General features: G+C 62.3%; 2 protein-coding genes and 1 long non-coding RNA gene across 3 annotated transcripts in view; all 3 read left to right on the top strand.

The window, feature by feature from the left end:
• Positions 1–20,554, top strand: part of GPAA1 (glycosylphosphatidylinositol anchor attachment 1) — a 29,007-nt gene extending 8,453 nt beyond the window's left edge. The window contains exons 7-13 of the mRNA XM_058828736.1: positions 4,878–5,074; positions 6,215–6,411; positions 8,642–8,795; positions 12,320–12,385; positions 15,426–15,619; positions 18,804–18,971; positions 20,237–20,554. Coding sequence (XP_058684719.1) covers positions 4,878–5,074; positions 6,215–6,411; positions 8,642–8,795; positions 12,320–12,385; positions 15,426–15,619; positions 18,804–18,971; positions 20,237–20,480 — 1,220 coding nt within the window. The 3' untranslated portion in view covers positions 20,481–20,554. The remainder of the gene's footprint in view (positions 1–4,877; positions 5,075–6,214; positions 6,412–8,641; positions 8,796–12,319; positions 12,386–15,425; positions 15,620–18,803; positions 18,972–20,236) is intronic.
• LOC131574298 (uncharacterized) lies at positions 8,028–8,635 on the top strand. The gene is made up of 3 exons (XR_009276455.1): positions 8,028–8,264; positions 8,346–8,377; positions 8,461–8,635. It is a non-coding gene; the product is annotated as an uncharacterized LOC131574298 (long non-coding RNA).
• Positions 20,555–22,884: 2,330 nt separating the features above from the next.
• LOC131574293 (collagen alpha-2(I) chain-like) lies at positions 22,885–25,761 on the top strand (the record flags this gene model as incomplete). The annotated part of the gene is made up of 2 exons (XM_058828733.1): positions 22,885–23,070; positions 25,528–25,761. Coding segments are annotated over exons 1-2 (359 nt in total), but the record flags the coding sequence as incomplete, so codon positions are not given.
• Positions 25,762–26,562: the final 801 nt, after the last annotated feature.

The following is a 26,562-nucleotide window of genomic DNA, read 5'->3' as shown; positions in this document are numbered from 1 at the left end:
GAACGATGGGGGGGCTGGGAGAACCTTACTGGGGGGGGACTGGGAGCACTGGGAGGGACTGGGGAGGTCTGGGGAACTTTACTGGTGAGACTGGGAGGGACTGGGGAACCTTACTGGGGAGACTGGGAGCACTGGGAGGGACTGGGGAACCTTACTGGGGAGACTGGGAGGGACTGGGGAACCTTACTGGGGAGACTGGGAGCACTGGGAGGGACTGGGGAACCTTACTGGGGAGACTGGGAGCAACTGGGAGGGACTGGGGAACCTTACTGGGGAGACTGGGATGGGCTGGGATGGACTGGGAGGGGCTGGGGAAACCTTACTGGGGAGACTGGGAGCACTGGGAGGGACTGGGGAGCCTCACTGGTGAGACTGGGAGCACTGGGAGGGACTGGGGAGCCTTACTGGGGAGACTGGGAGCACTGGGAGGGACTGGGAGGGACTGGGGAACCTTACTGGGGAGACTTGGAGCACTGGGAGGGACTGGGGAACCTTACTGGGGAGACTGGGAGCACTGGGGAACCTTACTGGTGAGACTGGGATGGACTGGGAGGGGCTGGGGAACCTTACTGGGGAGACTGGGAGCACTGGGGAACCTTACTGGTGAGACTGGGATGGACTGGGAGCACTGGGAGGGACTGGGGAGCCTTATTGGGGAGACTGGGATGGACTGGGGAACCTTACTGGTGAGACTGGGAGGGACTGGGGAGCCTTACTGGGGAGACTGGGAGCACTGGGAGGGACTGGGGAGCCTTACTGGGGAGACTGGGATGGACTGGGAGGGACTGGGGAACCTTACTGGGGAGACTGGGATGGACTGGGAGCACTGGGAGGGACTGGGGAACCTTACTGGTGAGACTGGGAGCACTGGGAGGGACTGGGGAGCCTTACTGGGGAGACTGGGATGGACTGGGAGGGACTGGGGAACCTTACTGGGGAGACTGGGATGGACTGGGAGCACTGGGAGGGACTGGGGAACCTTACTGGGGAGACTGGGATGGACTGGGAGGGACTGGGGAACCTTACTGGTGAGACTGGGATGGACTGGGAGGGACTGGGGAACCTTACTGGGGAGACTGGGATGGACTGGGAGGGACTGGGGAACCTTACTGGGGAGACTGGGATGGACTGGGAGGGACTGGGGAACCTTACTGGGGAGACTGGGATGGACTGGGAGGGACTGGGGAACCTTACTGGGGAGACTGGGAGCACTGGGAGAGACTGGGGAGCCTTACTGGGGAGACTGGGATGGATTGGGAGGGACTGGGGAGCCTTACTGGTGAGACTGGGATGGATTGGGAGGGACTGGCATGGACTGGGGAACCTTACTGGGGAGACTGGGAGCACTGGGGAGCCTTACTGGGGAGACTGGGAGCACTGGGAGGGACTGGGGAACGATGGGGGGGCTGGGAGAACCTTACTGGGGGGGGACTGGGAGCACTGGGAGGGACTGGGGGAACCTTACTGGGGAGACTGGGAGCACTGGGGAGCCTTACTGGGGAGACTGGGAGCACTGGGAGGGACTGGGGAACCTTACTGGTGAGACTGGGAGCAACTGGGAGGGACTGGGAGGGGCTGGGGGGGTTGGGGGAACCTTACTGGTGTTACTGGTGTTACTGGGAGCACTGGGTGAGTGTTACTGGTGTTACTGGGAGCACTGGGTGAGTGTTACTGGTGTTACTGGGAGCACTGGGTGAGTGTTACTGGTGTTACTGGGAGCACTGGGTGAGTGTTACTGGTGTTACTGGGAGCACTGGGTGAGTGTTACTGGTGTTACTGGTGTTACTGGGAGCACTGGGTGAGTGTTACTGGTGTTACTGGGAGCACTGGGTGAGTGTTACTGGTGTTACTGGTGTTACTGGGTGAGTGTTACTGGTGTTACTGGTGTTACTGGGAGCACTGGGTGAGTGTTACTGGTGTTACTGGGAGCACTGGGTGAGTGTTACTGGTGTTACTGGGAGCACTGGGTGAGTGTTACTGGTGTTACTGGTGTTACTGGGAGCACTGGGTGAGTGTTACTGGTGTTACTGGGAGCACTGGGTGAGTGTTACTGGTGTTACTGGGAGCACTGGGTGAGTGTTACTGGTGTTACTGGTGTTACTGGGAGCACTGGGTGAGTGTTACTGGTGTTACTGGGAGCACTGGGTGAGTGTTACTGGTGTTACTGGTGTTACTGGGAGCACTGGGTGAGTGTTACTGGTGTTACTGGGAGCACTGGGTGGGTGTTACTGGTGTTACTGGTGTTACTGGGTGAGTGTTACTGGTGTTACTGGGAGCACTGGAGTGACCTTGGCTGGAGCTGGGCACGGACTCAGTGACCAGGGGGGGCTCATGGGGTTCCTGTGGTCACTCTGGGGGTCCCGTGGTCACTCTGGGGGTCCCGTGGTCACTCTGGGGGTCCCATGGTCACTCTGGGGGTCACTCTGGGGGTCCCGTGGTCACTCTGGGGGTCACTCTGGGGGTCCTGTGGTCACTCTGGGGGTCCCGTGGCCAGTCTGGGGGTCCCATGGCCATTCTGGGGGTCCCGTGGGGGTCCCGTGGCCATTTTGGGGGTCCTGTGGCCACTTCGGGGGTCCCGTGGGCATTTTGGGCGTCCCATGGGGGTCTCACAGGGGTCCTGTGGTCACTCTGGGGGTCACTCTGGGGGTCCCGTGGTCACTCTGGGGGTCCCATGGGGGTCTCCCGGGGGTCTCCCCCCAGGAATTCACTCCGGGGGTCTCCCAGGCTGGGCTGGCCCTGGAGCTGAGCTCGGACACAGTGACCAGTGGGGATCCCATGGTCACTCTGGGGGTCCTGTGGCCAGTTTAGGGGTCCCATGGCCAGTCTGGGGGTCCTGTGGCCATTCTGGGGGTCCTGTGGTCACTCTGGGGGTCCCATGGTCACTCTGGGGGTCCTGTGGTCACTCTGGGGGTCCTGTGGTCACTCTGGGGGTCACTCTGGGGGTCCCATGGTCACTCTGGGGGTCACTCTGGGGGTCCCGTGGTCACTCTGGGGTTCCTGTGGTCACTCTGGGGGTCCCATGGTCACTCTGGGGGTCCCGTGGTCACTCTGGGGGTCCCGTGGTCACTCTGGGGTTCCTGTGGTCACTCTGGGGGTCCCATGGTCACTCTGGGGGTCCCGTGGTCACTCTGGGGTCCTGTGGTCACTCTGGGGTTCCTGTGGTCACTCTGGGGGTCACTCTGGGGGTCCCGTGGTCACTCTGGGGGTCACTCTGGGGGTCCCGTGGTTACTCTGGGGGTCCCGTGGTCACTCTGGGGGTCCCGTGGTCACTCTGGGGGTCCCGTGGTCACTCTGGGGGTTACTCTGGGGGTCCTGTGGGGGTCCCGTGGCCATTCTGGGGGTCCCGTGGTCACTCTGGGGGTTACTCTGGGGGTCCCGTGGTCACTCTGGGGGTCCCATGGGGGTCACTCTGGGGGTCCCATGGTCACTCTGGGGGTCTCATGGTCACTCTGGGGGTCCCATGGGGGTCACTCTGGCGGTCTCGTGGTCACTCTGGGGGTCCTGTGGCCATTCTGGGGGTCCTGTGGCCAGTCTGGGGGTCCCGTGGTCACTCTGGGGGTCTCTCTGGGGGTCACTCTGGGGGTCTCACCGTGTTCCCCCCCTGCAGGAATTCACTCTGGGGGTCTCTCGGGCCGGGCCGGGGCCATCCAGGCCGCTCTGGCCCTGGAGCTCAGCTCGGACGTGCTGACCAGTGTGGACGTGGGGGTGTCATGGGGGTCCTGTGGTCACTCTGGGGGTCCCATGGTCACTCTGGGGGTCACTCTGGGGGTCCCGTGGTCACTCTGGGGGTCTCTCCCCCTGCAGGGATCAGCTCTGGGGGTCTCTCGGGCCGGGCTGGGGCCATCCAGGCCGCTCTGGCCCTGGAGCTCAGCTCGGACAGTGACCAGTGGGGACATGGGGGTGTCATGGTCACTCTGGGGGTCCCGTGGTCACTCTGGGGGTCCTGTGGTCACTCTGGGGGTCTCTCTCCCCAGGGATCAGCTCTGGGGGTCTCTCGGGCCGGGCTGGGGCCATCCAGGCCGCTCTGGCCCTGGAGCTCAGCTCGGACGTGCTGACCAGTGGGGACATGGGGGTGTCATGGTCACTCTGGTGGTCACTCTGGGGGTCCTGTGGTCACTCTGGGGGTCACTCTGGGGGTCTCTCTCCCCAGGGATCAGCTCTGGGGGTCTCTCGGGCCGGGCTGGGGCCATCCAGGCCGCTCTGGCCCTGGAGCTCAGCTCGGACAGTGACCAGTGTGGACATGGGGGTGTCATGGGGGTCCTGTGGTCACTCTGGGGGTCCTGTGGTCACTCTGGGGGTCACTCTGGGGGTCCTGTGGTCACTCTGGGGGTCACTCTGGGGGTCTCACAGGGGTCTCTCCCCCTCAGGAATTCACTCTGGGGGTCTCTCGGGCCGGGCTGGGGCCATCCAGGCCGCTCTGGCCCTGGAGCTCAGCTCGGACACAGTGACCAGTGTGGACATGGGGGTGTCATGGTCACTCTGGGGGTCCCGTGGTCACTCTGGGGGTCTCACAGGGGTCTCTCCCTGCAGGAATTCACTCTGGGGGTCTCTCGGGCCGGGCTGGGGCCATCCAGGCCGCTCTGGCCCTGGAGCTCAGCTCGGACGTGCTGACCAGCGTGGACATGGGGGTGTCATGGTCACTCTGGGGGTCCCGTGGTCACTCTGGGGGTCCCATGGTCACTCTGGGGGTCACTCTGGGGGTCTCTCCCTGCAGGGATCAGCTCTGGGGGTCTCTCGGGCCGGGCTGGGGCCATCCAGGCCGCTCTGGCCCTGGAGCTCAGCTCGGACACAGTGACCAGTGGGGACATGGGGGTCCTGTGGTCACTCTGGGGGTCCCGTGGTCACTCTGGGGGTCTCACAGGGGTCTCCCCCTGCAGGGATCAGCTCTGGGGGTCTCTCGGGCCGGGCTGGGGCCATCCAGGCCGCTCTGGCCCTGGAGCTCAGCTCGGACGTGCTGACCAGCGTGGATGTGGCCGTGGAGGGTCTCAATGGGCAACTGCCCAACCTGGACCTGCTCAACCTCTTCCACTCCTTCTGCCAGAAGAACGGGCTGCTCTGCACCTTCCAGGGACAGGTGGGGGGCTTTGGGGGGCTTCGGGGGGCTTTGGGGGGCTGCTCTGGGGGTCTGGGGGCTTCGGGGGGCTGCTCTGCACCTTCCAGGGACAGGTGGGGGGCTTTGGGGGGCTGCTCTGGGGGTCTGGGGGCTGCTCTGGGGGTCTGGGGGCTGCTCTGCACCTTCCAGGGACAGGTGGGGGGCTTTGGGGGGCTGCTCTGGGGGTCAGGGGGCTGCTCTGCACCTTCCAGGGACAGGTGGGGGGCTTCGGGGGGTCTGGGGGCTTCTCTGGGGGTCTGGGGGCTGCTCTGCACCTTCCAGGGACAGGTCAGGGTCTGGGGGCTGCTCTGGGGGTCTGGGGGCTGCTCTGCACCTTCCAGGGACAGGTGTGGGTCTGGGGGCTTCGGGGGGCTTCGGGGGGCTTCAGGGGGCTGCTCTGGGGGTCTGGGGGCTGCTCTGGGGGTCTGGGGGCTGCTCTGGGGGTCTGGGGGCTGCTCTGCACCTTCCAGGGACAGGTGGGGGGCTTTGGGGGGCTTTGGGGGGCTGCTCTGGGGGTCTGGGGATACAGGGGGGTCTGGGGGGGTTTGGGGGGTCCTGGGGGTCACTGGGTGGGTTTGGGGGGGTCTGGGGGGTCTGGGGGGTCAGTGGGGGTCTCTGACAGCCCCCTCCCCACAGCTGCCCCCCCCGGAGGGTCCCTCGGGCCCCTCTTTCAGCCACAGCCTGCGGACCCTGGGGCTGGGGGGGGTTTGGGGGTCACAGGGGGGTTTGGGGGGTCTGGGGGGGTCTGGGGGGTCTCTGGGGGTCTCTGACAGCCCCCTCCCCACAGCTGCCCCCCCCTCAGGCCCCTCTTTCAGCCACAGCCTGCGGACCCTGGGGCTGGGGGGGCACAGGGGGGGTCTGGGGGGATTTGGGGGTCACTGGGGGGGTCTGGGGGGTCTCTGGGGGTCTCTGACAGCCCCCTCCCCACAGCTGCCCCCCCCGGAGGGTCCCTCGGGCCCCTCTTTCAGCCACAGCCTGCGGACCCTGGGGCTGGGGGGGGGTTGGGGGTCACTGGGGGGGTTTGGGGGGTCTCTGGGGGGGTTTGGGGGGGCACAGGGGGGTCTGGGGGCTCTGGGGGGTTTGGGGGGTCTCTGGGGGTCTCTAACAGCCCCCTCCCCACAGCTGCCCCCCCCGGAGGGTCCCTCGGGCCCCTCTTTCAGCCACAGCCTGCGGACCCTGGGGCTGATGCTGCTGGGCCAGGCCGGGGGGGCTCCCGGGGGGGCTCACGGGCTCTTCCTGCGCTTCCGCATCGAGGCCCTGACCCTGCGGGGCATCAACAGCTTCCGGCAGCACAAGTTCGACCTGGGGGCTCTGGGCAGGTCAGGGGGGTCCTGGGGGGCATTTGGGGGGTCCTGGGGGGTCTCAGAAGGATTTGGGGGGTCCCAGAGGGGTTTGGGGGGGTCTCAGGGGTCCCTGACCCTGCGGGGCATCAACAGCTTCCGACAGCACAAGTTCGATCTGGGGGCTCTGGGCAGGTATGGGGGGTCCTGGGGGGCATTTGGGGGGTGTTTGGGGGGTCCCTGGGGGGATTTGGGGGGGATTTGGGGGTCCCAGAGGGGTTTGGGGGGGATTTGGGGAGGGTTTGGGGGGGTCTCAGGGGTCCCTGACCCTGCGGGGCATCAACAGCTTCCGGCAGCACAAGTTCGACCTGGGGGCTCTGGGCAGGTATGGGGGGTCCTGGGGGGCATTTGGGGGGTCCCTGGGGGGATTTGAGGGGGATTTGGGGGTCCCTGGGGGTATTTGGGGGGTCCCTGGGGGGATTTGGGGGTGATTTGGGGGTCCCAGGGGGGGTTTGGGGTCCCTGACCCTGCGGGGCATCAACAGCTTCTGGCAGCACAAGTTCGACCTGGGGGCTCTGGGAAGGTCAGGGGGGGATTTGGGGGGTCCTGGAGGGTCCTGGGGGGATTTGGGGGGTCCCTGGGGGGATTTGGGGAGGGTTTGGGGGTCCCTGGGGGGGATTTGGGTGGTATTTGGGGGTCCCAGGGGGGGTTTGGGGGGTCTCAGGGGTCCCTGACCCTGCGGGACATCAACAGCTTACAGCAGCACAAGTTCAATTTGGGGGCCCTGGGCAGGTCAGGGGGGGGTCCTGGGGGGGATTTGGGGGGTCCCAGAGGGGTTTGGGGGGGATTTGGGGGGTCCCTGGGGGGGTTTGGGGGGGATTTGGGGGGTCCTGGGGGGTTTTGGGGGTCCTGGGGGGATTTTGAGGGTCCTGGGGGGGGTCCCAGGGGGGATTTGGGGAGATTTGGGGGGATTTGGGAGGGGTTTGGGGGGCATTTGGGGGTCCTGGATGGGGTCTGGGGTATTTTGAGGGTTTTGGGGTATTTGGGGTGGTTTTTGAGGTGTTTTTGGGGTATTTTGAGGGTTTTGTGGTGTTTTTGGGGGTGTTTTGGGGTTTTTTTGGGTTATTTGGAGGTTCCTGGATGGGTTTTGGGATATTTGAGGTGTTTTTGGGGTGTTTTTGAGGGTTTTGGGGTGTTTTGAGGGTGTTTTTGGGGTGTTTTTGGGGTGTTTTTGGCTTATTTGGAGGTTCCTGGATAGATTTTGGGGTGTTCTTGGGGTATTTGGGGTGTTTGGGGGTGTTTCTGGTTTATTTTGAGAGTTTTGGGGTGTTTTGGGGGCATTTTCAGTGGTTTTGGGGTGTTTTGAGGTTCCTAGATGAATTTTGGGGTGGTTTTGGGATATTTTGGTTGGTTTTGGGGCATTTTCGGTGTTTTTGGGGTGTTTTTGGGGTGTTTTTGGGGTGTTTTTGGGTTATTTGGAGGTTCCTGGATGGGTTTTGGGGTGGTTTTGGGGGTATTTGGGGTGTTTTGGGGTTGTTTTGGGGTGTTTTTGGGTTATTTTGAGGTTCCTAGATGGATTTTGGGGTATTTGGGGCGGTTTTGAGGTGGCTTTGGGGTGTTTTTGGGGTATTTTGAGGTTCCTAGATGGATTTTGGGGTGTTTTTAGGTTATTTTGAGGGTTTTGAGGTGTTTTTGGGGTGTTTTTAGGTTATTTTGAGGGTTTTGGGGGTATTTTGAGGGTTTTGGGGTGTTTTTGGGGTGTTTTTGGGTTATTTGGAGGTTCCTGGATGGATTTTGGGGTGGTTTTGGGATATTTTGGGTGATTTTGGGGTGTTTTTAGGTTATTTTGAGGGTTTTGAGGTGGTTTTGGGGTGTTTTTGGGTTATTTTGAGGTTCCTGGATGGATTTTGGGGTGGTTTTGGGATATTTTGGGTGATTTTGGGGTGTTTTTAGGTTATTTTGAGAGTTTTGAGGTGTTTTTGGGGTGTTTTTGGGTCATTTGGAGGTTCCTGGATGGGCTTTGGGGTTTTGAGGGTGTTTTGAGGGTGTTTTGAGGGTGTTTTTGGGGTGTTTTTGGGTCATTTTGAGGTTCCTGGATGGATTTCGTGATCTCTCCCAGGGAAGCATTCCCTGACCTCTCCCCTGACCCCACCCCCTCTCCAGAGAACATTCCAGAAGGGGCTCCCTGTGCGGGGTCAGGGGGGATCCCAGGGGGTTCCCCCGGATTTGGGGAGGGGTCTGGGCGCCCCTGAGCCCCCTCCCCACGCAGGACCCTGGAGGGAATGTTCCGGAAGCTGAACAATCTCCTGGAGCGGCTGCACCAATCCTATTTCCTGTACCTGCTGCCGTCCCTGGCGCGCTTCGTCTCCATCGGCTCCTACGCGCCCGCCCTGGGGCTGCTGCTGCTCGTGCTGGCCCTCAGGATATCCGGGGTGAAAATGGGGTGAAAACGGGGGAAAACGGGAAAAAACGGGGAAAAAACGGGGAGAAACGGTGAAAAAATGGTGAAAAATGGTGAAAAAATGGGGAAAAACGGGGCAAAAAATGGGGATTTGGGAGGGGAAAATGTGTTCTCACCCTGGGGCTGCTGCTGCTCGTGCTGGCACTCAGGATATCCGGGGTGAAAATGGGGTGAAAACGGGGGAAAACGGGAAAAAATGGGGAAAAAACGGGGAGAAACGGTGAAAAAATGGTGAAAAATGGGGAAAAAATGGGGAAAAAATGGAGAAAAACGGTGAAAAAATGGGGATTTGGGAGGGGAAAATGTGTGCCCACCCTGGGGCTGCTGCTGCTCGTGCTGGCACTCAGGATATCCGGGGTGAAAATGGGGTGAAAACGGGGGAAAACGGGAAAAAATGGGGAAAAAACGGGGAGAAACGGTGAAAAAACGGCCAAAAACGGTGAAAAAATGGCCAAAAACGGTGAAAAAATGGGGATTTGGGAGGGGAAAATGTGTGCCCACCCTGGGGCTGCTGCTGCTCGTGCTGGCACTCAGGATATCCGGGGTGAAAATGGGGTGAAAACGGGGGGAAACGGGAAAAAATGGGGTGAAACGGTGAAAAAACGGCCAAAAACGGTGAAAAAATGGAGAAAAATGGGGAAAAAATGGGGATTTGGGAGGGGAAAATGTGTGCCCGCCCTGGGGCTGCTGCTGCTCGTGCTGGCACTCAGGATATCCGGGGAAAATGGGGTGAAAACGGGGGAAAACGGGAAAAATGGGGAAAAATGGGGAAAAAACGGGGAGAAACGGTGAAAAAACGGGGAAAATCGGTGGAAAAATGGCCAAAAAGAGTGAAAAAATGGGGAAAAAATGGCCAAAAACGGGTGAAAAATGGGGATTTGGGAGGGGAAAATGTGTGCCCGCCCTGGGGCTGCTGCTGCTCGTGCTGGCACTCAGGATATCCGGGGTGAAAATGGGGTGAAAACGGGGGAAAACGGGAAAAAATGGGGAAAAATGGGGAAAAAATGGCCAAAAACGGTGAAAAAATGGCCAAAAACGGTGAAAAAATGGGGGAAAATGGGGGTTTGTTTGTGCCCACCCTGGGGCTGCTGCTGCTCGTGCTGGCCCTCAGGATATCCCGGGAAATGGGGTGAAAACGGGGGAAAACGGGAAAAAACGGGGAGAAATGGTGAAAAAATGGTGAAAAATGGTGAAAAAATGGGGAAAAAATAGCCAAAAACGGTGAAAAAATGGGGAAAAACAGGGAAAAAATAGGGGAAAATGGGGAAAAATGGGGGCTTGTTTGTGCCCACCCTGGGGCTGCTGCTGCTCGTGCTGGCCCTCAGGATATCCCGGGAAAATGGGGGAAAATGGGAAAAAATGGGGAAAAATGGTGAAAAAATGGTGAGAAAATGGCCAAAAACGGTGAAAAAATGGCCAAAAACAGTGGAAAAAATGGGGGAAAAACAGGCAAAAAATGGGGATTTGGGAGGGGAAAATGTGTGCCCGCCCTGGGGCTGCTGCTGCTCGTGCTGGCACTCAGGATATCCAGGGTGAAAATGGGGGGAAAACGGGGGAAAATGGGAAAAAATGGGGAAAAACGGTGGAAAAATGGAGAAAAACGGTGAAAAAATGGAGAAAAACGGGCAAAAAATGGGGATTTGGGAGGGGAAAATGTGTGCCCACCCTGGGGCTGCTGCTGCTCGTGCTGGCACTCAGGATATCCGGGGAAAATGGGGTGAAAACGGGGGAAAACGGGAAAAATGGGGAAAAATGGGGAAAAAACGGGGAGAAACGGTGAAAAAACGGGGAAAATCGGTGGAAAAATGGCCAAAAAGAGTGAAAAAATGGGGAAAAAATGGCCAAAAACGGGTGAAAAATGGGGATTTGGGAGGAGAAAATGTGTGCTCGCCCTGGGGCTGCTGCTGCTCGTGCTGGCACTCAGGATATCCGGGGTGAAAATGGGGTGAAAACGGGGGAAAACGGGAAAAAATGGGGAAAAAACGGGGAGAAATGGTGAAAAAACGGGGAAAATCGGTGGAAAAATGGCCAAAAATGGTGAAAAAATGGGGTAAAAATGGGCAAAAATGGGGGAAAATGGGGCAAAAATGGGGAAAAATGGGGAAAAAATGGGGAAAAAATGGCCAAAAACGGTGAAAAAATGGGGAAAAACAGGGGAAAAATGGTGAAAAAATGGGGAAAAAATGGGGGTTTGTCTGTGCCCGCCCTGGGGCTGCTGCTGCTCGTGCTGGCCCTCAGGATATCCCGGGAAAATGGGGTGAAAACGGGGGAAAACAGGAAAAAATGGGGAAAAAACGGGGAGAAACGGTGAAAAAACGGGGAAAATCGGTGGAAAAATGGTGAAAAACAGTGAAAAAACGGCCAAAAACAGTGAAAAAATGGGGAAAAACAGGGAAAAAATGGGGGAAAATGGGGAAAAACGGTGAAAAAACGGCCAAAAACGGTGAAAAAATGGGGAAAAATGGGGGTTTGTTTGTGCCCACCCTGGGGCTGCTGCTGCTCGTGCTGGCCCTCAGGATATCCCGGGAAATGGGGTGAAAACGGGGGAAAATGGGAAAAAATGGGGAAAAAACGGGGAGAAACGGTGAAAAAACAGCCAAAAACGGTGAAAAAACAGCCAAAAACGGTGAAAAAATGGAGAAAAACAGGGAAAAAATGGGGGAAAATGGGGAAAAACGGTGAAAAAACGGCCAAAAACGGTGAAAAAATGGGGAAAAATGGGGGAAAAATGGGGGAAAATGGGGGAAAATGGGGGTTTGTTTGTGCCCGCCCTGGGGCTGCTGCTGCTCGTGCTGGCACTCAGGATATCCCGGGAAATGGGGTGAAAACGGGGGAAAACGGGAAAAATGGGGAGAAATGGTGAAAAAATGGAGAAAAACGGTGAAAAAATGGCCAAAAACGGTGAAAAAATGGGAAAAAACAGGGAAAAAATGGGGAAAAACAGGGAAAAAATGGGGAAAAACAGCCAAAAATGGGGAAAAAATGGCCAAAAATGGGGAAAAATTTGGGTTTGGGGGATGAAAATGGGGGGAAATGGGGTGAAAATGGGGGTCTGGGGGTGAAAATGGGGGTCTGGGGGGGTCTGGGGGGGTGTCCGGGGGTCTCTGGGGGGGTCTGGGGGGGTGTCCGGGGGTCTCTGGGGGGGTCTGGGGGGGTGTCCGGGGGTCTGGGGGGGTCTGGGGGGGTGTCCGGGGGTCTCTGGGGGGGTCTCTGGGGGGGTCTGGGGGCTCTGGGGGGGTCTGGGGGGGTCTGGGGGGGTGTCCGGGGGTCTCTGGGGGTGTCCGGGGGTCTCTGGGGGGGTCTGGGGGGGTGTCCGGGGGTCTCTGGGGGGGTCTGGGGGGGTGTCCGGGGGTCTGGGGGGGTCTGGGGGGGTGTCCGGGGGTCTCTGGGGGGGTCTGGGGGGGTGTCCGAGGGTCTCTGGGGGGGTCTGGGGGGGTGTCCGGGGGTCTCTGGGGGTCCCGGCGCTTTCCTTGACCCCTCCCCCACGCCCTGGACCTGTGGATGCGGCTGAGCCGGAGCGAGGAGGGGGATGGGGACCCCCCGGCTGGGGAGGTGAGGAGACCCCAGACCCACCCTGGAACCCCCCCCTGGGACCCCAGACCCACCCTGGGACCCCCACCCTGACCCCAGACCCACCCTGGGACCCCCACCCTGACCCCAGAGCCACCCTGGGACCCCCTGGGACCCCAGACCCACCCTGGGACCCCCTGGGACCCCCACCCTGACCCCAGACCCACCCTGGGACCCCCACCCTGACCCCAGACCCACCCTGGGACCCCCACCCTGACCCCAGACCCACCCTGGGACCCCCACCCTGACCCCAGACCCACCCTGGGACCCCCTGGGACCCCAGACCCACCCTGGGACCCTCACCCTGACCCCAGACCCACCCTGGGACCCCAATTCTGACCCCAGACCCACCCTGGGACCCCCTGGGACCCCCTGAGACCCCCATTGTGACCCCTGGGATGCCCTGGGACCCCAATCCTGACCCCTGGGACCCCAATTCTGACCTCAAACCCACCCTGGGAACCCCTGGGACCCCCTGGGACCCCAATCCTGACCCCAGGACCCCCATTCTGACCCCTGGGACCCCCATTGTCACCCCTGGGACCCCCAATCCTGACCTCAAACCCACCTTGGGACCCCCTGGGACCCCCTGAGACCCCCATTGTGACCCCTGGGATGCCCTGGGACCTCCACCCTGACCCCTGGGACCCCAATTCTGAGCCCTGGGACCCCCTGGGACCCCCACCCTGACCCCCATTTTCCCCCCCAGCCCCGTGGGGGGTGTCTGTGGCTGGTGCCCCCCGTGCTGGTGTCGGGGGCAGCGGGGGCTGCCCTGGGACCCCCTGGGACCCCCTGGGACCCCCAACCTGACCCCTGGGACCCCCAGGATCCCCAACCTGACCCAAATTCTGACCCCTGGGACCCCCTGGGATCCCCACCCTGACCTCAAACCCACCCTGGGACCTCCTGGGACCCCCTGAGACCCCAATTGTGACCCCTGGGATCCCCACCCTGACCTCAAACCCACCTTGGGACCCCCTGGGACCCCCTGAAACCCCCATTGTGACACCTGGGACCCCCTGGGACCCCCTGGGACCCCAATTCTGACCCCTGGGATCCCCACCCTGACCTCAAACCCACCTTGGGACCCCCTGGGACCCCCTGAAACCCCCATTGTGACCCCTGGGACCCCCTGGGACCCCAATTCTGACCCCAGGACCCCCATTCTGACCCCTGGGACCCCCAATCCTGACCTCAAACCCACCCTGGGACCCCCTGGGACCCCCTGGGACCCCCTGAGACCCCAATCCTGATCTCTGGGACCCCCACCCTGACCCCAATTGTTCTCTGTGTGCCCCCCAGCCCCGTGGGGGGTGTCTGTGGCTGGTGCCCCCCGTGCTGGTGTCGGGGGCAGCGGGGGCTGCCCTGCACCCCCTGGGACCCCCTGGGACCCCCTGGGACCCCCATTGTGATACCTGGGATGCCCTGGGACCCCAATTCTGACCCCAGACCCACCCTGGGACCCCATGGGACCCCCACCCTGGCCCCTGGGACCCCCAGGACCCCCATTCTGATCCTCTGGGACCCCTGGGATCCCCACCCTGACCTCAAACCCACCCTGGGACCTCCTGGGACCCCCTGGGACCCTCATTGTGACCCCTGGGATGCCCTGGGACCTCCACCCTGACCCCTGGGACCCCCATTGTGACCCCTGGGATGCCCTGGGACCCCCACCCTGACCCCTGGGACCCCAATTCTGAGCCCTGGGACCCCCTGGGACCCCCACCCTGACCCCCATTTTTCCCCCCCAGCCCCGTGGGGGGTGTCTGTGGCTGGTGCCCCCCGTGCTGGTGTCGGGGGCAGCGGGGGCTGCCCTGCACCTGCTGGGACCCCCTGGGACCCCCTGGGACCCCCATTGTGACCCCTGGGACCCCCAGCCTGACCCCTGGGACCCCCAGGACCCCCATTCTGATCCTCTGGGACCCCTGGGACCCCCTGGGACCCCCTGGGACCCCCAGGACCCCCATTCTGACCCCTGGGACCCCTGGGATCCCCACCCTGACCTCAAACCCACTCTGGGACCTCCTGGGACCCCCTGAGACCCCAATCCTGACCCCTGGGACCCAAATCCTGACCTCAAACCCACCTTGGGACCCCCTGGGACCCCCTGAAACCCCCATTGTGACCCCTGGGACCCCCTGGGACCCCCTGGGACCCCAATTCTGACCCCAGGGACCCCCACCCTGACCCCTGGGACCCCCAATCCTGACCTCAAACCCACCCTGGGACCTTCTGAGACCCCAATTCTGACCCCTGGGACCCCCTGGGACCCTCTGGGACCCTCATTGGGACCCCCACCCTGACCCCTGGGACCCCCTGCGACCCTCATTGTGACCCCTGGGACCCCCAATCCTGACCTCAAACCCACCCTGGGACCCCCTGAGACCCCAATCCTGACCCCTGAGACCCCAATCCTGACCCCAATTGTTCTCTCTGTGCCCCCCAGCCCCGTGGGGGGTGTCTGTGGCTGGTGCCCCCCGTGCTGGTGTCGGGGGCAGCGGGGGCTGCCCTGCACCCCCTGGGACCCCCTGGGACCCCCATTGTGACCCTTGGGACCCCTGGGATCCCCACCCTGACCTCAAACCCACTCTGGGACCTCCTGGGACCCCCTGAGACCCCAATTCTGACCCCTGGGACCCAAATCCTGACCTCAAACCCACCTTGGGACCCCCTGGGACCCCCTGGGACCCCCATTGTGACCCCTGGGACCCCCTGGGACCCCAATCCTGACCCCAATTCTGACCCCTGGGACCCCCACCCTGACCCCTGGGACCCCCAATCCTGACCTCAAACCTACCCTGGGACCTTCTGAGACCCCAATTCTGACCCCTGGGACCCCCTGGGACCCTCTGGGACCCTCATTGGGACCCCCACCCTGACCCCTGGGACCCCCTGCGACCCTCATTGTGACCCCTGGGACCCCCAATCCTGACCTCAAACCCACCCTGGGACCCCCTGAGACCCCAATTCTGACCCCTGGGACCCCAATCCTGACCCCAATTGTTCTCTGTGTGCCCCCCAGCCCCGTGGGGGGTGTCTGTGGCTGGTGCCCCCCGTGCTGGTGTCGGGGGCAGCGGGGGCTGCCCTGCACCTGCTCCCGGTTCGGGGTCAGGCCGTGGCCACCCAGCACTTCCCGGTGGGCGAGGCCGAGGCTGTGGTGCTGGCCCTGATCGGGATCTACGTGGCTGGGATGGCCCTGCCCCACAGCACACACAGGTAATGGGGCTGGGGGCTTCAAATGGGCTTCAAATGGGGGCTGGGGGCTGTAAATGGGGCTGGGGTCTGTAAATGGGGTCTGTAAATGGGTCTGGGGTCTGTAAATGGGGGCTGTAAATGGGTCTGGGGTCTGTAAATGGGGCTGGGGGCTGGCCCTGATCGGGATCTACGTGGCTGGGATGGCCCTGCCCCACAGCACACACAGGTAATGGGGCTGGGGGCTTCAAATGGGCTTCAAATGGGGGCTGGGGGCTTCAAATGGGGGTCTGGGGTCTGTAAATGGGGCTGGGGGCTGTAAATGGGGCTGGGGGCTGTAAATGGGGTCTGTAAATGGGGTCTGTAAATGGGGCTGGGGTCTGGCCCTGATCGGGATCTACGTGGCTGGGATGGCCCTGCCCCACAGCACACACAGGTAATGGGGCTGGGGGCTTCAAATGGGGTCTGGGGGCTGTAAATGGGGGGCTGGGAGCTTCAAATGGGGTCTGGGGGCTGTAAATGGGGTCTGGGCTCTGTAAATGGGGCTGGGGGCTTCAAATGGGGCTGGGGGCTTCAAATGGGGGCTGGGGTCTGTAAATGGGGTCTGTAAATGGGGCTGGGGGCTGTAAATGGGGCTGGGGGCTGTAAATGGGGCTGGGGTCTGTAAATGGGTCTGGGGGCTGTGAATGGGGGCTGTAAATGGGGTCTGGGGGCTGTAAATGGGGCTGGGGTCTGTAAATGGGGCTGGGGTCTGTAAATGGGGCTGGGGTCTGTAAATGGGGTCTGTAAATGGGGTCTGGGGGCTGTAAATGGGGCTGGGGGCTGTAAATGGGGCTGGGGTCTGTAAATGGGTCTGGGGGCTGTAAATGGGTCTGGGGGCTGTAAATGGGGCTGGGGTCTGTAAATGGGGCTGGGGGCTGTAAATGGGGCTGGGGTCTGTAAATGGGGCTGGGGTCTGTAAATGGGGCTGGGGGCTGTAAATGGGGTCTGTAAATGGGTCTGGGGGCTGTAAATGGGGCTGGGGTCTGTAAATGGGTCTGGGGGCTGTAAATGGGTCTGGGGGCTGTAAATGGGGCTGGGGTCTGGCCCTGATCGGGATCTACGTGGCTGGGATGGCCCTGCCCCACAGCACACACAGGTAATGGGGCTGGGGGCTTCAAATGGGGGCTGGGGGCTTCAAATGGGGGCTGGGGGCTTCAAATGGGGGCTGGGGGCTGTAAATGGGGGTCTGGGGGCTTCAAATGGGGTCTGGGGGCTGTAAATGGGGTCTGTAAATGGGGCTGGGGTCTGTAAATGGGGCTGGGGTCTGTAAATGGGGTCTGTAAATGGGGCTGGGGTCTGTAAATGGGGTCTGTAAATGGGGCTGGGGGCTGTAAATGGGGTCTGTAAATGGGTCTGGGGTCTGTAAATGGGTCTGGGGGCTGTGAATGGGGCTGGGGTCTGTGAATGGGGGCTGTAAATGGGGCTGGGGTCTGTAAATGGGGCTGGGGGCTGTAAATGGGGCTGGGGTCTGTAAATGGGGCTGGGGGCTGTAAATGGGTCTGGGGTCTGTAAATGGGGTCTGTAAATGGGGCTGGGGTCTGTAAATGGGTCTGGGGGCTGTAAATGGGGTCTGTGAATGGGGCTGGGGGCTGTAAATGGGTCTGGGGTCTGTAAATAGGGTCTGTGAATGGGGCTGGGGGCTGTAAATGGGTCTGGGGTCTGTAAATAGGGTCTGTAAATGGGTCTGGGGTCTGTAAATGGGTCTGGGGGCTGTAAATGGGGCTGGGGTCTGTAAATGGGTCTGGGGGCTGTGAATGGGGCTGGGGGCTGTAAATGGGTCTGGGGTCTGTAAATGGGGCTGGGGTCTGTGAATGGGGGCTGGGGGCTGTAAATGGGTCTGGGGGCTGTAAATGGGGTCTGTAAATGGGGTCTGTAAATGGGGCTGGGGTCTGTAAATGGGGTCTGGGGGCTGTAAATGGGGCTGGGGGCTGTAAATGGGTCTGGGGTCTGTAAATGGGGCTGGGGTCTGTAAATGGGGGCTGTAAATGGGTCTGGGGTCTGTAAATGGGTCTGGGGGCTGTAAATGGGTCTGGGGTCTGTAAATGGGGCTGGGGTCCCTAAGGGGGGTTTCAGTTGGTGGGGTTGAGGTCAGTGGTCACTCAGGGTCACTCAGTGGTCACTCAGGGTCACTCAGTGGTCAGTGGTCACTCTCCCCCCAGAGCCCTGTCCGGAGGTGGTCAGCGGGCCTGGATGACCCTCAAGCTGCTGGGGTGGGGTCAGTGGGGTCAGTGGGGTCAGTGGTCAGTGTGGTCAGTGGTCAGTGGGGTCAGTGGGGTCAGTGGTCACTCAGGGTCACTCAGTGGGGTCAGTGGTCAGTCAGTGGTCACTCAGTGGTCACTCTGTGTCCCCCCAGGGCCCTGTCTGGAGGTGGTCAGCGGGCCTGGATGACCCTCAAGCTGCTGGGGTGGGGTCAGTGGGGTCAGTGGGGTCAGTGGTCAGTGGTCACTCAGGGTCACTCAGGGTCACTCAGTGGTCACTCAGTGGTCACTCTGTGTCCCCCCAGGGCTCTGTCCGGAGGTGGTCAGCGGGCCTGGATGACCCTCAAGCTGCTGGGGTGGGGTCAGTGGGGTCAGTGGTCAGTGGGGTCAGTGGTCAGTGGTCACTCAGGGTCACTCAGTGGGGTCAGTGGTCAGTGGTCACTCTGTGTCCATCCAGGGCCCTGTCCGGAGGTGGTCAGCGGGCCTGGATGACCCTCAAGCTGCTGGGGTGGGGTCAGTGGGGTCAGTGGTCACTCAGTGGTCACTCAGGGTCACTCAGTGGGGTCAGTGGTCACTCAGGGTCACTCTGTGGTCACTCAGTGGTCACTCAGTGGTCACTCAGGGTCACTCAGTGGTCACTCTGTGTCCATCCAGGGCTCTGTCCGGAGGTGGTCAGCGGGCCTGGATGACCCTCAAGGTGCTGGGGTGGGGTCAGTGGGGTCAGTGGTCAGTGGGGTCAGTGGTCAGTGGGGTCAGTGGTCAGTGGTCACTCAGTGGGGTCAGTGGGGTCAGTGGTCACTCAGTGGTCACTCAGGGTCACTCAGTGGTCACTCTGTGTCCATCCAGAGCCCTGTCCGGAGGTGGTCAGCGGGCCTGGATGACCCTCAAGCTGCTGGGGTGGGGTCAGTGGGGTCAGTGGTGTCAGTGGTCACTCTGGGGTCAGTGGTCAGTGGTCACTCTCCCCCCAGAGCCCTGTCCGGAGGTGGTCAGCGGGCCTGGATGACCCTCAAGCTGCTGGCCCTGCTGGCCCTGGCTCTGCTCCTCACCTGCCTGGCCCTGCTCAACTTCTCCCTCGGCTTCCTCCTGGGGGTGACGCTCGTGCCCCCCGCGGCCGCTGTGAGACCTGGGGGGAACAGGTGAGTGACACACCTGGGGACAGGTGACACACCTGGATACACCTGGGGACACCTGGGGACACACCTGGGCTTCCTCCTGGGGGTCACCCTCGTGCCCCCCGCGGCCGCTGTGAGACCTGGGGGGAACAGGTGAGTGACACACCTGGGACAGGTGAGGGACACCTGGGGACACCTGGGGACACCTGGGGACAGGTGACACACCTGGGGACACCTGGGGACACCTGGGGACACACCTGGGGACACCTGGGGACAGGTGACACACCTGGGGACACCTGGGGACACCTGGGGACACACCTGGGGACACCTGGGGACAGGTGTCACACCTGGGGACACACCTGGGGACACACCTGGGACAAGTGAGAGACACCTGGGGACACACCTGGGGACACACCTGGGACAAGTGAGAGACACCTGGGGACACCTGGGGACACCTGGGGACACACCTGGGGACACCTGGGGACACACCTGGGGACACACCTGGTGTTCTCTGACCCCCTCTCCCCACCCCAGGTTACCCCTGGCTGTTCTCCTGTTGCTGACATCCCCGGGTGTGTCGCTGTTCCTGGCTGTGCTCCTGGAGCGGGAGCTGCTGGGGGGTCTCAGGGTGTTCTCAGGGTGTTCTCAGGGTGTTCAGGGGGGTCTCAGGTGTTCTCTGACCCCCTCTCCCCACCCCAGGTTACCCCTGGCCGTTCTCCTGTTGCTGACATCCCCGGGTGTGTCGCTGTTCCTGGCTGTGCTCCTGGAGCGGGAGCTGCTGGGGGGTCTCAGGGGTCTCAGGGTGTTCTGGGGGTGTTCAGGGTGTTCTCAGGGTGTTCAGGGTGTTCTGGGGGTGTTCCAGGTGGTCTCAGGGTGTTCCCTGACCCCCTCTCCCCACCCCAGGTTACCCCTGGCTGTTCTCCTGTTGCTGACATCCCCGGGTGTGTCGCTGTTCCTGGCTGTGCTCCTGGAGCGGGAGCTGCTGGGGGGTCTCAGGGTGTCAGGGTGTTCTGGGGGTGTTCCAGGTGGTCTCAGGGTGTTCTGGGTGTTCTGGGGGTGTTCCAGGTGTTCTCAGGGTGTTCTCTGACCCCCTCTCCCCACCCCAGGTTACCCCTGGCTGTTCTCCTGTTGCTGACATCCCCTGGAGTCTCCCTGTTCCTGGCTGTGCTCCTGGAGCGGGAGCTGCTGGGGAGTGTCAGGGTGTTCTGGGTGTTCTCAGGGTGTTCAGGGTGTTCTGGGGGTGGTCTGGGTGGTCTCAGGGGGTCTCTGACCCCCTCTCCCCCCCCCAGGTTACCCCTGGCCGTGCTGTTGTTGCTGACATCCCCTGGAGTCTCTCTGTTCCTGGCTGTGCTCCTGGAGCGGGAGCTGCTGGAGGCGCCGGCGGCTCTGGGCGAGGCCTGGCAGCGATTCCTGGGGGCTCTGGGCCAGGGGCTGCTCCAGGAGCACCTGCACGGAGCCCACCTGAGCCCCCTCCTCACCCTGGGGGCCTACCCCTGCTGGCTGCTGCTCTGGAACGTGCTCTTCTGGAAGTGATGGACGGACAGACGGACAGACAGACCCCACCTGAACCCACCTGAATCCACCTGAACCCACCTGAACCCACCTGAGCCCCCTCCTCACCCTGGGAGCCTACCCCTGCTGGCTGCTGCTCTGGAACGTGCTCTTCTGGAAGTGATGGACACACGGACACGGGATGGACACACAGACACCTCACAGACCCCACCTGAACCCACCTGAACCCACCTGAACCCACCTGAGCCCACCTGAGCCCACCTGAGCCCACCTGAGCCCCCTCCTCACCCTGGGGGCCTACCCCTGCTGGCTGCTGCTCTGGAATGTTCTGTTCTGGAAATGATGGACGGACAGACGGACACACGGACACAGCACAAACCCCACCTGATCCCACCTGAACCCACCTGATCCCACCTGAGCTCACCTGAGCCCACCTGAGCCCCCTCCTCACCCTGGGAGCCCACCCCTGCTGGCTGCTGCTCTGGAACGTTCTGTTCTGGAAATGACAGACGGACACACGGACACGGGATGGACACACGGACACCTCACAGACCCCACCTGATCCCACCTGAGCCCACCTGAACCCACCTGAACTCACCTGAGCCCCCTCCTCACCCTGGGGCCTACCCCTGCTGGCTGCTGCTCTGGAACGTGCTCTTCTGGAAATGACAGACGGACACACGGACACACGGACACGGGATGGACACACAGACACACGGACAGATGGACACCGGACGGACACACGGACACGGCACAGACACACGGACACACAGCACAGACACACGGACAGATGGACATGGGACGGACACACGGACACACGGGAGGGACACACAGACACGCGGACATGAGATGGACACACGGACACAGGATGGACACATGGCACAGACACACAGACACAGCACGGACACACGGACACACGGACATGAGATGGACACACGGACAGATGTCCAGCAGGGACAGACCCACGGACAGACGCCCCCAGGACAGCGACAGCCCCGGACGGACACACGGACAGAGCTGGACAGACCTGGACAGACACACGGACGGAGCTGGACGGACACACGGACAGAGCTGGACAGAGCTGGACAGACACACGGACGGAGCTGGACGGACACGCGGACAGAGCTGGACAGACCCAGGGACTGATTGACGTTTTTTTGACAAGTTTTTGATTGACGTGCCCGTTTGTGGGCGTGGCTTTAACAATGGGCGGGGCTTTCCTTGATTGACATGTCCATTGTGGGTGGGGCTTCAACAATGGGTGTGGCTTCCCTTGATTGACATGTCCATTGTGGGCGTGGCTTCTGTTGATTGACGTGCCCGTTTGTGGGCGTGGCTTTAACAATGGGCGGGGCTTTCCTTGATTGACATGTCCATTGTGGGTGGGGCTTTCCTTGATTGACATGTCCATTGTGGGCGTGGCTTCTGTTGATTGACATGTCCATTATGGGCCTGGCTTTAACAATGGGCGGGGCTTCCCTTGATTGACATGTCCATTGTGGGCGTGGCTTTAACAATGGGCGTGGTGTTCCTTAATTGATGCGAGCCTTATGGGCGTGGCTTCTGTTGATTGACGTGTCCATTGTGGGCGTGGCTTTAACAATGGGCGGGGCTTTCCTTGATTGACATGTCAATTGTGGGTGGGGCTTCAACAATGGGCGGGGCTTCCTTGATTGACATGTCCATTATGGGCATGGCTTCAACAATGGGCGGGGCTTCCTTGATTGACATGTCCGTTGTGGGCGTGGCTTCTGGTGGTCCATTGTGGGCGTGGCTTATGTTGATTGATGTGCCCGTTTGTGGGCGTGGCTTTAACAGTGGGCGGGGCTTTCATTGACATGTCCATTTGTGGGTGGGGCTTTCCTTGATTGACATGTCCATTATGGGCGTGGCTTCCCTTGATTGATGTGTCCATTGTGGGCGTGGCTTCTGTTGATTGACATGTGCATTGTGGGCGGGGCTTTATCAATGGGCGGGGTGTTCCTTAATTGATGTGAGCCTTATGGGCGTGGCTTCTGTTGATTGACATGTCCACTTTGTGGGCGTGGCTTCTGTTGATTGACATGTCCACTTTGTGGGTGTGGCTTCTGTTGATTGACATGTCCACTTTGTGGGTGTGGCTTCTGTTGATTGACATGTCAGCTTTGTGGGCGTGGCTTTAACGATGGGCGGGACTTTCCTTGATTGATGTGTCCATTTGTGGGCGTGGCTTTAACAATGGGCGGGGCTTCCCTTGATTGACATGTCGGGTTTGTGGGCGTGGCTTTAACGATGGGCGGGACTTTCCTTGATTGACATGTCCGTTTTGTGGGGGCGTGGCTTTGTGGGGGGCGTGGCCTCTCCCGCCGCGCTTTTCCCGCCTTTCCGCGCGGTGGCGCCATCAATAAACCCGTCAGTGGAGGGGGTCACGTGCCCTCCCGCTCCGTGACGTCACTTCCTCTCTCGTCCACTTCGGGGCGTCGCGGCGCGTCCCCTCGACCTCGGCGATGGCGGCGCTGCGGGGCCTGCGGGGCCTCCCGGGGCTGCGGCTCCTCCCGGGCCCGGCCCGGCCTCTGCTCCGCCCGCGGGGCTGCCCCGGCTCCTGCCCCGGCTCCGGCCCGGGCCCGGCGCGGTGAGTGCGGCCCCGGCACCGCGGGGAGGCGGGGGAAGGTCACGGCGGGCTCGGGGCCGCTCCCCTCACGGGCCCGGGGTTTGTCCCGGTGCCCTCCGGAGCTCCCGGCAGAGCTCCCGGCAGAGCTCCCGGCTCCTCCCCGAGCTCCGGCAGCTCTGCCCGGTCTGCTCGGCGTTCCCGGCACCGAGGCCGGTGCTCCCGGTTCCCCTCTCTGTTCCCGGTGCCTCCATTCCCGTTCTCGGTCTCTCCATTCCCGGTTCCTCCATTCCCGATTCCTTCCCCCATTCCCGGTTCCCCTCTCCATTCCCTGTTCTCCCATTCCCCGGTTCCTTTTTCCATTCCCCGGTTTCCCTGTTCCCGGTTCCCCCCATTCCCGGTTCCTCCATTCCAGTTCCCGGTGGTCCTATTCCCGATTTCCCCATTCCCGGTGTTCCCGTTCCCTGTTCCCGGTGTTCCCATTCCCGATTTCCCCGTTCCCGGTTCCCGTTCCCGGTTCCCATTCCCGGTGTTCCCGTTCCCGATTTCCCCGTTCCCGGTTCCCGTTCCCTGTTCCCGTTCCCGGTTCCTCCATTCCCGGTTCCTCCATTCCCGGTGTTCCCGTTCCCGGTGTTCCCATTCCCGGTTCCTGTTCCCTGTTCCCAGTGTTCCCATTCCCGATTTCCCCATTCCCGGTGTTCCCGTTCCCGGTTCCTCCATTCCCGGTTCCCTGTTCCCGGTGTTCCCGGTTTCCCCGTTCCCGGTTCCCGTTCCCGTTCTCTCCCCGCCGTGTCCTTTGCCCGCCCTTCGCGGGGTTCCCGCTGCTCCCGGCACTTCCCGATTCCCACATTCCCAGGAATTCCGGCATTCCCGGTGTCCTGTTCCCGTTCATTCCCACATTCCCAGGAATTCCCACATTCCCGGTGTCCTGTTCCCGTTCATTCCCACATTCCCAGGAATTCCGGCATTCCCGGTGTTCCTGTTCCCGTTAATTCCCACACTCCCAGTTCCCACATTCCCAGTTCCCACATTCCCAGTTCCCACATTCCCAGTTCCCACATTCCCAGGAATTCCCACATTCCCAGTTCCCACATTCCCACTGTTCCAGTTCCCGGGAGTTCCCACATTCCCGGCAATTCCCAATTCCCGCCAATTCCCACATTCCCCGCTGTTCCTGTTCCCGTTAATTCCCACATTCCCGCTGTTCCCGTTCATTCTGACATTCCTGTGGCTCCAGCTCCCGGCAGTTCCCGATTCCCAGCAATTCCCACTGTTCCTGCTCCCGGGCAATTCCCAATCCCCGCATTCCCGCTGTTCTGGTTCTCAGGAGTTCCCACATTCCTGGCAATTCTCGCACATTCCCCGCTGTTCCTGTTCCCGGCAATTCCCAATTCCCAGGAATTCCCACATTCCCGGTGTTCCAGTTCCTGGCAATTCCCACATTCCCAATTCCTGGGAATTCCCCAATTCCCACATTCCCAATTCCCAGATTCCCAATTCCCCCATTCCCACATTCCCGCTGTTCCCGTTCATTCTCACATTCCTGTGGCTCCAGTTCCCGGCAATTCCCAGTTCCCACATTCCCGCTGTTCCCGTTCCCGGCAGTTCCCACATTCCTGGCAATTCCCACATTCCCAATTCCTGGGAATTCCCAATTCCCACATTCCCAATTCCCGGGACCCCCCCCACCTCACTCCTGTCCCCACCGAGCCTCGGGGTCCCCGACACCCCTGGAGCCCCCAATGTCCCCCCCCAGGTGTCCCCAGTGTCCCCCCCCAGGTGTCCCTGACCCCCCCCAGGTGTCCCCAATGTCACCCCCAGGTGTCCCCAATGTCACCCCAGGTGTCCCTGACCCCCCCAGTGTCCCCCCCCAGGTGTCCCCAGGTGACCCCAATGTCCCTCCCCAGATGTCCCCCAGGTGTCCCTGACCCCCCCAATGTCCCCCCCCAGGTGTCCCCAGGTGACCCCAATGTCCCTCCCAATGTCCCCCAGGTGTCCCCTGACCCCCCCAATGTCCCCCCCCCAGGTGTCCCCAGGTGACCCCAATGTCCCCCCCAATGTCCCCCAGGTGTCCCTGACTCCCCCTGTCCCCCCAGTTGTCCCCCAGGTGTCCCCCAGGTGTCCCTGACCCCCCCCCAATGTCCCCCCCAGGTGTCCCCCAGGTGTCCCTGACCCCCCCCCCTGTCCCCCCCCAGGTGTCCCCAGGTGTCCCCATGTCCCCCCCATGTCCCCCCCAGGTGTCCCTGACCCCCCCAGGTGACAGCTGTGTCCCCCCCAGGTGTCGGTGTCGTCGTTCCGGGGCCGGGGTCTGTCCCGGGGGTCTCTGCTGCTGCTGGGGGGTCTGGCGGGGGGAGGGGGGTCCCTGTCACCCCCCCCAGGTGTCCCCAGAGTGTCCCCAGGTGTCCCTGTCACCCCCAGGTGTCCCTGACCCCCCCAATGTCCCCCCCAGGTGTCCCTGACCCCCCCAATGTCCCCCCCCAGGTGTCGGTGTCATCGTTCCGGGGCCGGGGTCTGTCCCGGGGGTCTCTGCTGCTGCTGGGGGGTCTGGCGGGGGGGGGGGTCCCTGGCGCTGGCCCTGGCGCTGGGGGGGGCCCCCCCTGAGCGCGGGGGAGCTGGAGCTGCACCCCCCAAACTTCCCCTGGAGCCACGGGGGGGCCCTGGCGGCGCTGGACCACGCCAGGTACGGGGGGGGGATTCTGGGGGGGCTGGGGAGGGGTCCTGGGGGGGTTTTGGGGGGGTCCTGGGGGGGTCCTGGGGGACTGGGGAGGGGTCCTGGGGGTCCTGGGGGGGGCTTTGGGGGCGCTGGACCACGCCAGGTACGAGGGAGGGGGGAATTCTGGGGGGTCCTGGAGGGGTCTGGGGGCATGGGGAGGGGTCCTGGGGGGGTTTTGGGGGGTCCTGGGGGGCTGGGGAGGGGTCTTGGTGGGGTCTGCGGGTCCTGGGGGGGGTCTGGGGGTGCTGGACCACGCCAGGTACGGGGGGGGATTCTGGGGGGCTGGGGAGGGGTCCTGGGGGGATCTGGGGGGGCCCTGGCGGCGCTGGACCACGCCAGGTACGGGGGGGGGGATTCTGGGGGGCTGGGGAGGGGTCCTGGGGGAGTCTGGGGGGGGTCCTGAGGGGTCCTGGGGGGGGTCTGGGGGTGCTGGACCATGCCAGGTATGGGGGGGGGGGGATTCTGGGGGGGCTGGGGGGGGGTCCTGGGGGGATCTGGGGGGCCCTGGTGGTGCTGGACCACGCCAGGTACGGGGAGGGGACATGGGGAGGGGTCCTGGGGGGGTCTGGGGACACGGGGAGGGGTCCTGGGGGGGTCTGGGGAGGGGTCCTGGGGGGTCCTGGAGGGGCCCTGGCGGCGCTGGACCACGCCAGGTACGGGGGGGGGGACATGGGGAGGGGGTCCTGGGGGGGTCCCTGAGGGGTCTGGGGGGGCTGGGGAGGGGTCCTGGGGGGGGTCCAGGGGGGGTTCTGGGGGGGCCCTGAGGGGTCCGGGGGGGGGTCTGGGGGCGCTGGACCACGCCA

The sequence above is a fragment of the Poecile atricapillus genome, unplaced genomic scaffold (assembly GCF_030490865.1).
Source record: "Poecile atricapillus isolate bPoeAtr1 unplaced genomic scaffold, bPoeAtr1.hap1 scaffold_220, whole genome shotgun sequence".
In the NCBI taxonomy this organism is placed as follows: domain Eukaryota; kingdom Metazoa; phylum Chordata; class Aves; order Passeriformes; family Paridae; genus Poecile; species Poecile atricapillus.
The sequence above is the reverse complement of the archived record's forward strand: the minus strand, read 5'-3'. Positions and strand labels throughout refer to the sequence as shown.